This window comes from Drosophila biarmipes, chromosome 2R, assembly GCF_025231255.1.
Source record: "Drosophila biarmipes strain raj3 chromosome 2R, RU_DBia_V1.1, whole genome shotgun sequence".
In the NCBI taxonomy this organism is placed as follows: Eukaryota; Metazoa; Arthropoda; class Insecta; order Diptera; family Drosophilidae; genus Drosophila; species Drosophila biarmipes.
In genome coordinates this window covers 13441921-13454903 of record NC_066615.1, presented here as the reverse complement: position 1 = coordinate 13454903, position 12983 = coordinate 13441921, and the positions used below count along the sequence as shown (strand labels likewise).

The following is a 12983-nucleotide window of genomic DNA, read 5'->3' as shown; positions in this document are numbered from 1 at the left end:
TTGATTAAAATCAAATGTATTAGTCTGTGCTTATATTCTCTTTGGCCATACCATACATATAGTGATTTGATGCTTATATATCTCCATTTTCCTTTTGCTTTCTCAAGCTGAGTAACGGGTATCTAATAGTCGAGGCGCTCTTTTATAGCGATCTTCCTTGCTCTTATTTGATTTCATAGGAAATGAATCGCCTATAATATACATATGTATATATATAACATTCCCTGTTTTTATTGGATTTGATAAGAAATATATAAATATACATTTTTTGGGGTCGTTATCGCAATTGCTGAATGGTCTGAGGAATTTTAGAATAGAAGTTGAATAGATTCGTTTAGTTCGCTTCATAGTCGCTTCTAATACAGTTTGCATTCAACATAATAATGCAATTCAAGTTTTTGGTTTTTTTTGTGGCCATTTCGGGTTTAACGAAGCCATCTCTCGCGTATGGTGGGTATTTTCCGCCGATATCAACCAATCAAACTCTAGAAGAAAAATGCACGGAGTATTGTTTGGTGGTGCACAAAGCAGTCTTCGATGACGGGATAAAGCTGGTAGTGGAACTTAATAAGAAGGCCATTACTTTAAAATTAAAGGATCTGAAAATTGAGGAAACAAGTATACAGGTAAAACAGAAAGATGACCAGATAAAATCTATGGCCGAGAATATAAATAATTTACAGAGCCTTTTGGAAAAGGCTAAAGCACAGTTGAAATTATATGAAGAACTTTTGAAAATAAAAGATAAAGAAATGGACGATCTCATTAAGTCAAAAGGTCAGGCAAAGCAGCTGAAGATGAAGGATGATGAAATTATTGCCTTAAATAAACGAATCGAGGACCTGAGTGCAAAGATTTCGTCCAAAGACATGGAAATAGATGGCTTACAAAATCAGACTAAGTCCGATTTAACAAAAATAAGTAAACTAACAGACGACTTTTTCACATGTAATGGAAGAGAAAAGTGTCCCACCGGCCATCCAAATGGCATATTCAAAATAAACAAGCCCGGAATGGATGTTTTCAATGCCTTCTGCAATTCGACCGGCTGGATGGTTGTTTTAAGGCGTCAGGCCCCAGGAACAGAGGACTTCAATCGAAAATGGGTGGACTACAAGAATGGATTTGGCGACCTAAAGGGAGAATTTTTTATCGGACTTGAGAAACTTCACCAACTGACTTGGAATACACCACACGAGCTCTCCTTTAGGCTTGGGGATGTTAATGGAACCACTGTATATGCTCACTACGATGCATTTCAAATCGGGAGTGAGCAGGTCAACTATGTCCTTACATCGGTGGGAAAGTATTCGGGAACTGCCGGAGACTCCTTTACACAACATAAGGGAATGGCGTTCACCACAGTTGACCGGGACAATGACTTAGCGCAAAACAATTATAATTGTGCGAATTACTTTGTCGGCGGTTGGTGGTACCATAATTGTTTTTGGAGGTATTTATTTTCTTATTAAATAAGCTGATTAAATTTTACTTATTTACAACAATTATAATTTCAGTAAGCTCACAGGAAAGTACTACAAAGATGGAATATCACCGAGTGATGGAATTGGAATTCACTGGGCTGCTTTTCGGGGCTACAAAAACTCGCTAATTTTTGCTGAAATGATGATAAAGCCCAAGTCCAAGTAAACCAGTGCTGTAAATAAATGTGAAACCCTTAAAATATTTATTTATGTCAAGGATATTTCAATATTTATGAACTATATATTTGGGGCGCACTTAATATTTTCACAGAAACTACAACTTACACACATGACATTCGATTTTATGGAAACCATGGTTTCAAATACTGAGAATGAAACACATACATTGACTTTTCAAACTTTTTTAATGCACACTAATGTTTACATGTTTTTGAACTTATTTACACATGAAAGTATGTACAGCAAAAATAAAAAATAAAACAATAAATCGAAGTCGCCTAAAGTAGCAATTAATTTGCCTATGACATTCTCAGTCCCTCCCGAATCTCGGCCGACCTCTCCGTACCTTTCGTGGCTCTAGGACATTCTCTCAGTCTTAATCGATTTAAGAAACTATGGCAAAATTTTAATTACTCATTACAAATTGCATAATCATTAAATCTCTCCGCTTGCCTTAAAGTTAACTGCGGTTAATTAGGGTTAGTGCGTATTAAGTGGGTACGCTAAATGGCTGCACTTCGCTGCATTTATCACAAAACTGAGCGAAGGGCACTCCACGGTGAGCCAGTGTCCCAGTGATCCAGTGATCCAATGCTTTTTGGATCCTCCACTGGCCATACTAAATCGTAGGCTTTGACTAAGTAATGGTAGAACTAACACTAGACGATGAATAAATAGGGCCAGCCAGGGTGATCATTCTGAAAATGAAAGTAAGCGCTTAGACAAGGCTTCCCTCAGGGGACTTTTTGAGGTGGTGACCTACCGTGTGCGCTGATCAGACTGCGTGCGTCCCAGAGGGACATCTGCGACTGGGAGAGACGGTGCTGCGGGGGATACAGCTTGTAGGGGAAGTACGAGTGGTGGAAGGTGGCGATGGGAATGGGCTGTGCCGGCTGCAGGAACGGCTGGTGCTGGGCCGAGATCTTGCGCGAGACCTTCGGCTCCTTCTTGGGCTTGCTGGCTCCTCCGGGGCACGGCTGCTTCGAGGACTTGATGAAATTGGGGATCCGCGCGAGCAGTCCGCAGTAGTACGGGTCGTCCTGCTTCTTCCTCTGCTGCGCTCCGCTGCCCTTCTGTCGCTTCTTGTCCGCATAGATGGGCACCAGCGATCCGCCAACCTCGTAATCAGGCTGAAAGTGCATAAATAATTTATTTTATATTATTATCAAGGGTGGGTTAGTAACAAGTTCACTCAGAAATAATGCACATAATTTTGCTAATCTAAACAAAAAAAATTGTTTTGGCTATGTAAAAAACAAAATTTAATTGTTACTTTTACAAATATTTGGTCACCTTAATCAAAGGTTAATCATACTTCTATTGAAGAATTCGCGTACAACTAATATACACATATAAGTAATTACCTTTTCCCTACACACAAATAACTATTGACTTAAGTTGATCAATATAATAGGATAATAGGATAACTCCCAGCCTTCAACCGTAAGATTCAGTTGGGCAAACCCTTAGGGAATCTTTTTTAATAAATTTTCAACAATAGATTTAAGTTGATTAATTGTAGAGAAGAATTTTAAGAATTATCTATGGCGATAATAAATACATAAATAAAAGTGCCATTCTCAACCCTCTTAAATCCCTCAAGAAACCCACTACTGAGGAGCTCAATTTTCAAAAGCCCAGCTAAACAAGAAGTTACCTTGGGCACATATGGACCCTCGTTGAGGAAGGCGGCACTGAAGATGCTGCGGCGCCCCTTGCTGGAGCTGCTGGAGTTCTGGGAATTCTGCGAGTTTTGTGAATCATCCGAGGCTGCGGGCGTGGGATAGATCAATCCCACCTGGCTCTCGATGGTGGAGTAGGGATCCTCGCTGCTGTGCGTCAGGGGAACCCGCACACCCAACGCATCCAGGGACTTGGGCACGGCCTGGAGGCGACTCCTCAGCATGTCCATGGCCACCACGTTGACCACGAGAATCCATACCGGGGAGTTGATTAGATTGTTGTTCGACTTGACCAGCGACACGGCGGACAGGCACTGGCGCTCCAGCCTCCCGCGCTCCGGATAGGTGCGCGCGAACTCGCGGTTGATGTTCGTCTGGAACTTCTTCATGTCGAAGAGCCGGGCGGAGGTGCCCGCCGTGAGGGACATTTGCGGCATTTGGATTATGTCGCCGCCGATCACCGTCTCCTCGTTTCCCTGCGAGGTGCTGTTCACGTAGATGCTGCTCTTGCCGTACCGCTTGATGAATATGTTGCCGGTGTCGTCCATCTTGATCTTGAATCCGTCGCCGATGGACTTTTTGATCACCTTAGTCTCCGCATCGCGCATGGGGTTCTCGAAGCCATTCAGGCCAATGCTGGGGATTTTAAATAATATGGATAAATAAGTGGGTTTTTAAAAAATCATTTTGTTTTATATAGGCTAAGTAGGTAAAATATACGATAATAATATTCTAGAGATTTATAATACAATTCTATATATTTTTGAGGTTCATCGAGTATTGTTTTTAAATTTTATAAAAATATATAAAATAAAATTCCGTTGGCAGATTGTTATTTTCCTAATTTTCGTTTAAATTACATTGGTTATTCTAATGGCTTTAATGAAATTTTTAATTCGGCTGAATAAAATAAATGGTGTTTGGTGGTTGGAACTCAAACTCACCGCACTCCATCGAACCCGTTCTTGGACCCGTTGATGGTTATCACAGAGGAGCGGGCGTAGGCCTTGGCCACGCGCCGGTTCTTCTCGAAGACGATTATCTTGGCCCAGATCTCGTCATCGATCTGCTCCCACTTGGACAGAACCTCGTTGATGTGGTCCTGCGGAAGGCAATCAATAATAGGAAGTCAATAAACTACAAATGTACCAATGGGGCTTGATGGCGAACGCACCCTGAAGAGCTTCTCGCGATCGTGCCAGACGTCTTCCTCCTGCTCCTCCTGCCCGATGGCGTCCAAGTTGTCCAGGGAACGCGATATGATCTTGCGGCGAGAAATCATCGTGGTCCGTCTGTTCGCTTGATTCGTTTCCTCTGCAACGGCAGAACATTTTCCAAAATTATTACAAAATAATTATGAGACAATTAACTAGCGCCAGCAGCGGGTGCGAATGACTTTGATGGGATCTGGCCAGCAGTCGAAATTAAATCCCCGGCGAATGGGACACGCACTGAAGAGATTATTAGGCAATCTGACCAATCAATCTGCGGGCCAATGAACTGTGCGCACGGATGGTAGCAATGGGTGTTCCTGGGATTTGGCTATATTTGTACGTTTTTTTGTAGATGGCTCCTTGTATCGAACACCAATCACCAATGTCACCGCCTCTAATTGAGTGCCGGCGATGCCTTGACAATTGTTTGGTGTCGAACACTTTGTCGAACACTGCTCGCATTTTGCATTTAATTTTTTTTGTTATTTTTGTTGTCGTCAGGTCAACTGGCTTGGCATTTCAATTGGCCATTTGGGGTTTTTCTTCAAAGTCAGTCCGATTTGCTTATGCACCGCAGTGCCGTCAGCGCGGTGTGACAAAATCCAGTAGTGGTGGCCGCCGTCAGGTGGATTGGCGGTCAGCCACGTGATTGGCATTAATGGCGGGCCAAATGCGATTTACCAATAAATGTGTGTCACATACTCCCATTGCGACGAGTGGCAATGAAAGTGAGTCTGGCCCGGGTAACTCTAGCTTCGCCTTCCCATTCCCAATCCCATTCCTAGGCGACATATCTGAGCGTGCTCGAATTAAGGGCACTACATGCCCGGCATTTCCTAATGGCAACCCCTTCCGTGGCCTAATTTAAATGTTTTCCAAATTACCCAGAACTGCAGGCTGTTCTCTAATGGCCAGCGATCGAGTTTCCCGTCGAGCATTCACAAACACCGATCCCAATCCATTGAAGCCGCCGACTTTGGCTTTCTATTCGCCCAGCGTTGGCGTTGGTTCTTTAATTAACGGACAGAGAATGGCCATAAAACCTGATAGATGTCACGCACTTCTGTGTCTGGAAGATCCGTTTTTTGGCCAGAAAGAAATTTCAAATTATAACTGGTTTTCTCTTTGGCCAATCGTCAAGATTTATGGCGAATAATATTCTGTAAGACCATGTAGACACGCCCACGAGCCAAAGACTTTGACACTTTTCGGCTCTGAGAAATCTATGAGAGATGCGGCGAAAAGTTCTGGGGAGCGCAAGTCTGAGGTCTTGTAAGTAAGTTAGTAGAGAGTCAAGCTCAATAGCCCTTTGATACCCTTAGAATCCCTGTGAATTGGCAAACATTTGCTTAATTAGAACCCACGCGACTTTCATTCATGACTCAGGGGCCCCGCTGTTAATGACGGCCAAATATCACCGAGATATCATTGCCCAGCCACGACTTGACCTCTTCTCGCCTGGAAGTCAAAAGCCCAAGAGCAACATTCAGTTCTGTGTGTTTCATCTTCTATTTTAGAGCGATATGATTAAGTTTTGCGGCGTTCCTACGTCAATGGGCTTCGGTTTTTTCTACTCTTGACAGACGGTTTTATATTGTATAATATATACGCATAACATTTCGTTCTTTTCACCACCGCCGGCGAGGTTCGGTTCGGTTTGGTTTTTGTTTTCTTCTCCGCTTCTACTGCTGCTGCCGCCTGGCTAATAAGTATATAAAATCTTTTTGTATGCCGAACGTGATGTTGATTTTTTGGCGATGATCGCATTCGACAACAACGAGAACCACACTCACCCGTGTGTCTGTGTGCAAAGACGGGGATATGAAATTTAATTATCTAGCTGGCCTTTGGTTATGAACAGTTTAAACTGCATTGAGTAATAAAAGCTTCTTACAGGGCCAGCAGAACAGATGATTAATCTTGTTTGCTGATTTATTAACTCGCAGCTCGGCATGCTTGTTTGGTTTTTTTTGGGAACAAACAAAGCGGTGGCTTCAAAAAAGAAGAGCTGCCCTTTGGGAGCTGCAGCAAGTGCCAGGCCAGGAGTCTTCCTCTGCCCGTCAAGTTCGTGCCTTGAGTCTTTCGATTCAGCCCATTTTCCGCATGCCGAAGCCCGCTTGCAATTAATTATGTAAGCCCCGCAAGGTCGCGGCGAGTGTATTTTTAGCAGCGCGGCAACTGTTCTGTGCGTGAGTACGCAGTTTATTGGCGGTTTATAGAACCACATAGCCAGCCGTACCAGTTCCCCAAGGTCGTGGCGCAGAAGGAAGTCTTTCCGCGGCCCGGGCTCCTTTGTCCGCTCGCTAAGCAGCTTAGCACTTCGTTAATTGGCAGCAACGAGTACATAGCCATGGCTGTGAGTCAGTTGCAATTGCGCAACTCTGTGGCTTGTGCCATTCTGCACTGCCGGGCTCCGCCGCCTTTCGAATGGGAGCGCGTGTGCAGCAGTGACTTGTCATCTGGAGACCCACGCCCAGATGTAAGGCAGCTTGGCTTTCGGCTGCCGTTACGGTCTCTGCAAGTTCTTGACGCCCCGGCCAGCCTTGAAAGTGTACCGAACCGAGCTGAACCGAAACTGGAGTTCGCATTCTTGGCCCATGCGTTTACATGTCCGGCTGGAGCAGGTTTTTTTTGGCGGGGGGGCTTTTATACGCGGACATTTATCATCGAAAGCAATATTTGTGCCCTTACTTTCGCTTCTGGGGGCTGCTGGCAATAAAATGTGTGCATTTTGGATTTCAATCAACGCCTGCTATGAGCACTCAACGGCCAGCCGAAAATGAGACATTTTAATTTTACATTTATTTTCGGTTGCCACCGCCCGGGATTGTCTTTTAATGGCATAATGATTTAAATGCTGAGCAAAACAAGAAATCGAATAAAATTGTTTGCACAATGTCGCGGGCGGCTGTGCACTTGTTGCTCTTTCGAAGCAACGCAACAAAAGTCAGTCGACAAACAACAGCATTAACAGCAAAAACAACGCGGGCATCTGTGGCTTACATTATTACGAGTTGGCACTTATTTTTCGTCTCCATGTGAGCAGGGCGACAAAACAAAACAAGCCCCGCCAGCGGCAAGAAAATGAAAATTGAATCGCATATTGTTACTGGGGAAGAAGATGATGATGATGAAAAAACTGTACACATGTATGTATGTAGGGGCACGCAACATGCAAGTACATCCAAGCGAGGAACTCATGGATGAAGAGTCTGTCTTGGACGCCCAAATCGCTGGGCACGTGTGAGTGTCATAATCATGGGGGGGTCTTCAGATCCACGATCACAGTCTGTAGCTACAGTAGAGTATTTGGTAGGGTAACTGTTGGGCATGCGCAATTTTACAATTTATTCCTTTTCTCTATAGACTCTAGAGTCTATAATAATTAAATAGAATAAATATTTGTGTTAATTTAACCATTCCCTGATATACATATTTTTAAGAAGTTCCCTAGATGCTTGAATTTATAGATTTTTATTCAAGATTTATCCATTTGTCCCATTTTAATACTTGCATCTTGCGTACCTACTGTTCTTACGATTATATTTTTGTAGTTCTTTTTTGGGGCACTGCAGATTTAATATCTTTCTACTTAAATTCTATATATATATTTTTAAAGCCCCATAAATTTTCTTTGCTTAAAATATTTACTTGACCTTCGACCAAATTTATTGAGCAGATCTCAGGATGTGATATTTTTAACCCTTCACAGATTGATAAATTCAAGATTTCTGCTCTCATCTGACTGCTAATTAGAAGCTGACTGTAAATGTGCCATTTCTCTTGGCAATCATTGTATCTCCAGCCATCTGTCAAAGGCTTCTTTTGAAGCCCATCTTGATCGCGCAACTTGGTTTAGTTAAATGCTAATATCTTGGCACCCATCTTCGCATCTGAGCCCGTTCGCTGGATTTATGGTTGGAAAGTTAGGGCATTGGGGCTGCGCCATTGTGTGGGCCTGCTCACTTGCTCCAATTCTGATTCGGATTCGGATTCAGATTCAGACTCCGAGTCGGAGATGGCGATGGAGATGCTCTGCTTGCGGGCCAGCGACTCCCCACTCGGCTTTCATCTTTGCGGGGCTCTGCACAATGCGGCGTATGCGCAATGTCTGCTCTGTCACTCGATGTGCATGTCAAGCCGATGATTGCATCACCATTGCAGCAAATGCTGCCACAGCAGCAGCAGCAGCAGCAGCAAAAGTGGCAGTGGCAGCTGCTCGGGGCACCGTTTTTGCGGTTGGAAAATCGGCACACGAAAATTATAAATTCCGATTTTCACTTGCCGTCTCGGCGCCTTTCATAATATTTTCACTTATTTCTCTCCCATTGCAGTGCTGAGAATTTGCAATTCTCACCAAACTATTTCGTGCCAGGAAGGCGTCCAAAAAATAATAAAAGAAACAGAAAAACCAAAAAAAAAAACAAAAGTGTTGCACAGCACTTTCGTGTGGCTTTGACTTCCGCTTTTGTTGCTGTTGCCATTGAGAGATTATTATTACCCGACATTGTTTTTAATGTTCAAATTACTTGCAAAAATTCGGCTTTTATTTGGCCAGGCACGTTTCGGGCCTTGGCACCGGTCTATTCTTAGGCCTCGACAAGTGGCGCACAGAACTCTTGGGTGTCAAGATAATACTGCCAGGTTGAAGATGACTTGACTTGTCTTGGCTGCTTTCGGCTAATTAAAATCTGACTGGTGGTGTTCTCTGACATTCGATCGCCGTGGTTAGTCATCGATTCGATTTGCCTATGCTAATGGCATTTCGCAGCCAGCGCTGCAATTGATAATTGGCAGTTGCCCGTGATTCATGACAAACACTCGGCGCCGAATTACATCATGGAAATGAAAACTCTTCAAAGCGATTTATGCCAATCAATAGCGGCAAGTACAATGCAGCCGAAGCACAATCAAAGAGCAGGAAAAGACTCGACTCGTAAGCACTTGAACAAAGGCCGCTCGAATTTCGTATACTTCGTATTTCCCATACCCATATACTCGTATATAGTATTTTTCACCCCGCTTAATTAGAGTTCATTAATTTCGGCTTCGGTTTGAAATTGAGCCGTCGTCGCCGGGCCACAATCAAATGCGTAATTAACAATTGCGTGGATAATTGGGTGTAAAATTCTAGCCAAAGTGGACATAATTCAGGGGCGAGCGACTCGAGTGCCTGGCCAAAATGGCCCTCGAATGTGGGCCAGGCCAAGACCCTCTGCGGCTGTCCTAATTAGGGGCTTTCGTTTGGCATGCAAATAAGTCTGTTTCGGTTTCTGTTTACATAGATCTCCAGATGAGGGAATGGCGAATCCATAACAAAGGCCGGGACAAAAACAAGCGGCGAATAGGCCAAAGACCCCCGGAAGATGGGGCCGATACTATACTGTATACCATATACTATATAGTTTGGCTGAATCACAAGATCGCGGCAGCCTTCTTCACTTTTCGGGAATTTCGCATTCGTATGCATTGAATGCTTCAGACGAAGTGGAGATTACATCGCTCATAAATTCTGGCCAAGGCAAGCGGCCGAGAGCCGCACTGGCCCGACATTTTTTGGCTAATAAAAATATGAAATTATATCAACGTTAATGCTAATCTTCGTGTAAATTAAGCACACGCATTTCGAATGCGTTGGCGATTGCGAACGGGTTTTCCCAGGGCCAGGGAAGGTTGTTGAACAGTTTTCCACCGCACTGCCAACTGGGTTTGACTCGGTTTCCATTCCATGTCCGCGCCAAAGAACCTTTTGTGCAGGCGCAAACAAAAGACTCAGGCAACGAACTTGATTTTGTAATTTACATGCTAACACACTTTTGGCCCACTATACAGCCATATGTACTGCCATGTAGCGCGGCTGTAGCTTTTCAGCCTGGCTTTGCCTTTATTTCACACTCATGGACAGCGCGTTTCAGTGGCCTTTGGCGTTTAGCACATCCACCATAAAACCATGTTTATTTATAAGACACCACAGAATGCTAATTAAAACCTGTGGCTGTCCGCTCATCGCTCTAAAATCTCGACTTGGACAATTTTGCAGCCAGATGCTTGTACAACAGCGCTTTAAGTGCCAATCAAACGATCCTCTCCGCTTGAGCGTGCATTCATTTCAATTAGCGGCGAACGACAAAATCAATTTCCACAAATGTCAAGGTCGCGATGGGGGATGGCACACGATGACTTACCCTGCTTCGAAGTGCACTGCGTTGCTTGGGTATCCGTAAGTCCCTCGATCGGTGCTGGATTTATTCCCGAGTGCGAATCAGACTGGTACTCGTGACACCCACAATCGATCAAGCAGCCAGGTTCCTCCTCAGCTACGTACTGTTTTTTGCTTGATTTTGTAAATACTTCGCTATTATTTCTTGTATTGTTTTGCTTTTGTTTCAGATTTGTCTTTCGGTCTCTAGGGGCACAACACTCTCAGAACTCTGCGCTCGCGACGATTACGATGGCGACTGCGACTTCTACTGAGCCTCTGCTGTGGGTTAGTAGCTTCTCGCTGTTAGGGCGTTAAATGGTTAGGCGGTTGGGAAGCGCGCGCAAGAACCGCTCGCCTCAAGCTGCGTGTTTCGACTGCTCGGCTAACGGTGAGCCCCACAGCAAGACAGCCCGACTTGTTGGCCAAAACTGGCCCGAAGCGCCCCGGCCGAAGCCCCAAACGCGGCTCGGTCTTCCAGCGAACGCGAATGCAAACACGGTTGCCAAGAGGGCTCTCTGAAAGCCAGCTTCTCTCCACGCTCGCAGACGCCTGCCGACTGTCGAAGAAGGCAGACTTCGGAGATACTTGAAGAATCCCTAAGAAGCTTCTTCAAGAACAATGATTCTGATTCTGAAAGATTCTGTGAAAGCTTCTTCGCAAAACAAGATCTGATTTTTTAATGCTTGTTCATTTTAAGCAACTCGTTTTTAACTCTTTGTTCTCAAATATTGATATTCAAATCAGTTTTAAATGCCAAGTTGGTAATTTGAAGGTGAAAGTAAAATATTGGCTCTTTGTGATAGTATCACTAAATAAATGAGAAGACGTTTTGAACAATTATAAATTTTTAAAATTTATTTATATAATATATATTATAATAGATATTACTTTTTTTAAATAAATCAAAATATGTTACAAGTATGTAGTTAAAAAAATATATATTATTTCTTAATTAATTAATAAAAAAAACACTTATTTTATTATATTATTTTAAAATACAACCTGAGGAAAGATGTTTTAATTATGTGCAATGATATGTTTTTGTTATTAAAAAAGGTCAAATAATAGTGACTAAAAAAATAATCAACTGTATTAATTTAGTTTAAAGCGCCAAGAATTATTTTTTTGGCATATCTTTTATCTTTTTCTAATTTCAAAGTGAGTAAACTTATGTTGCTGTACAAGACAGAGTTTGGAATACAGAAAGAAACAACAACTTGAGTGCCTGAAAATTCAAATTGATGTATTCTTTTATTTCTTTTCGCATGTTGAGCGTGTGAATTACTTTTGATTTGTTTTGCTCGCCGCTCCCGTTGCGGATGTGTCAGTGGTTCGATTCCCCTGGGTTATTCCCCCGTCCAGCAGGCTTCTCTATTTGGCTCTGGTTTCCTTCGTTTTTGTTTTTTGATTAACCCAACCAGCGACATAATGCCGTCTGAGATTCGTTCGTTTATGGCAGTTGGCTTTTTTGGCTGGCCAGCATTAAATGCAATTTATGTGCTTTAAGCCCCGAGTTGGCCAAAGAAGTGAATCATGGGGGAGGGTGTGGCGGTCACTTAGCATAGAATGGCTCTGCGGCGATGGTTCCATCCCCGAGCTGCGATGGATTTCCCTTTCACAAGTCAATTACCGGGGGCTGCCGAATCGCCGCTGAGCTCACAGAGATGGAATGCCCAGCGATCTGGGTGCTTTAAATAGAACTCCTCGAGTGTCCGGCTGTCATAGTCGCAATGTTCATGGCTATTCAATCACCGGCTGAATACGTATCGAAAGGCAGCGTTGTGCGGCAATAATTGCCCAAGAATTTCGAGTACAATGTTCAGTGTACAGTATATTCGCAGCTCGGCTGACCATGTTGTAATCCAAATATAATTTTTAGCCACTGCCTTGTTACTCTTTTTTTTGCTATTTCAATTAAAAGCCAACGCCAAACGGCAAATGGCAACAGGTACAGTAAACAATGGCTGTTATGGGTCGGGTGAAGGGGAAGGCTTTGGCCGTTTGGAGCATGCCAAGCAGGTCGTTGTTTTAATAATCATTACAAATTGCTTTCGGCGTAGCGGACCAACGAACGACCTTGCTACATTAAAAAACGAATGAAATAAAACAAAAAAAAGAGCAACAAAAACGTTGGTTTGGGAGAGAAAATGGCTAGGCGAATACGTACATACAAATTGAGAAATTCGCAGCCACTCCATATTTGCTAATTGAAATCAAGGTT

General features: G+C 43.4%; 2 protein-coding genes across 2 annotated transcripts; one reads left to right on the top strand and one right to left on the bottom strand.

The window, feature by feature from the left end:
* Window positions 1-412: 412 nt before the first annotated feature.
* Window positions 413-1690, top strand: LOC108029963 (fibrinogen C domain-containing protein 1-like). The gene is made up of 2 exons (XM_017102465.3): window positions 413-1453; window positions 1518-1690. The coding sequence occupies exons 1-2, from the start codon at window positions 657-659 to the stop codon at window positions 1648-1650; spliced, it is 930 nt and encodes a 309-aa protein (XP_016957954.3). The 5' UTR covers window positions 413-656; the 3' UTR covers window positions 1651-1690.
* A 140-nt stretch (window positions 1691-1830) lies between these two features.
* LOC108030452 (uncharacterized) lies at window positions 1831-11122 on the bottom strand. The gene is made up of 6 exons (XM_017103345.3): window positions 10746-11122; window positions 4521-4660; window positions 4291-4448; window positions 3322-3982; window positions 2428-2794; window positions 1831-2362 (listed from the first exon to the last, which is right to left on the bottom strand). Exons 2-6 carry the CDS (start codon window positions 4626-4628, stop codon window positions 2358-2360), a joined length of 1299 nt encoding a protein of 432 aa, XP_016958834.1. The 5' UTR covers window positions 4629-4660; window positions 10746-11122; the 3' UTR covers window positions 1831-2357.
* Between the last annotated feature and the right edge of the window lie 1861 nt (window positions 11123-12983).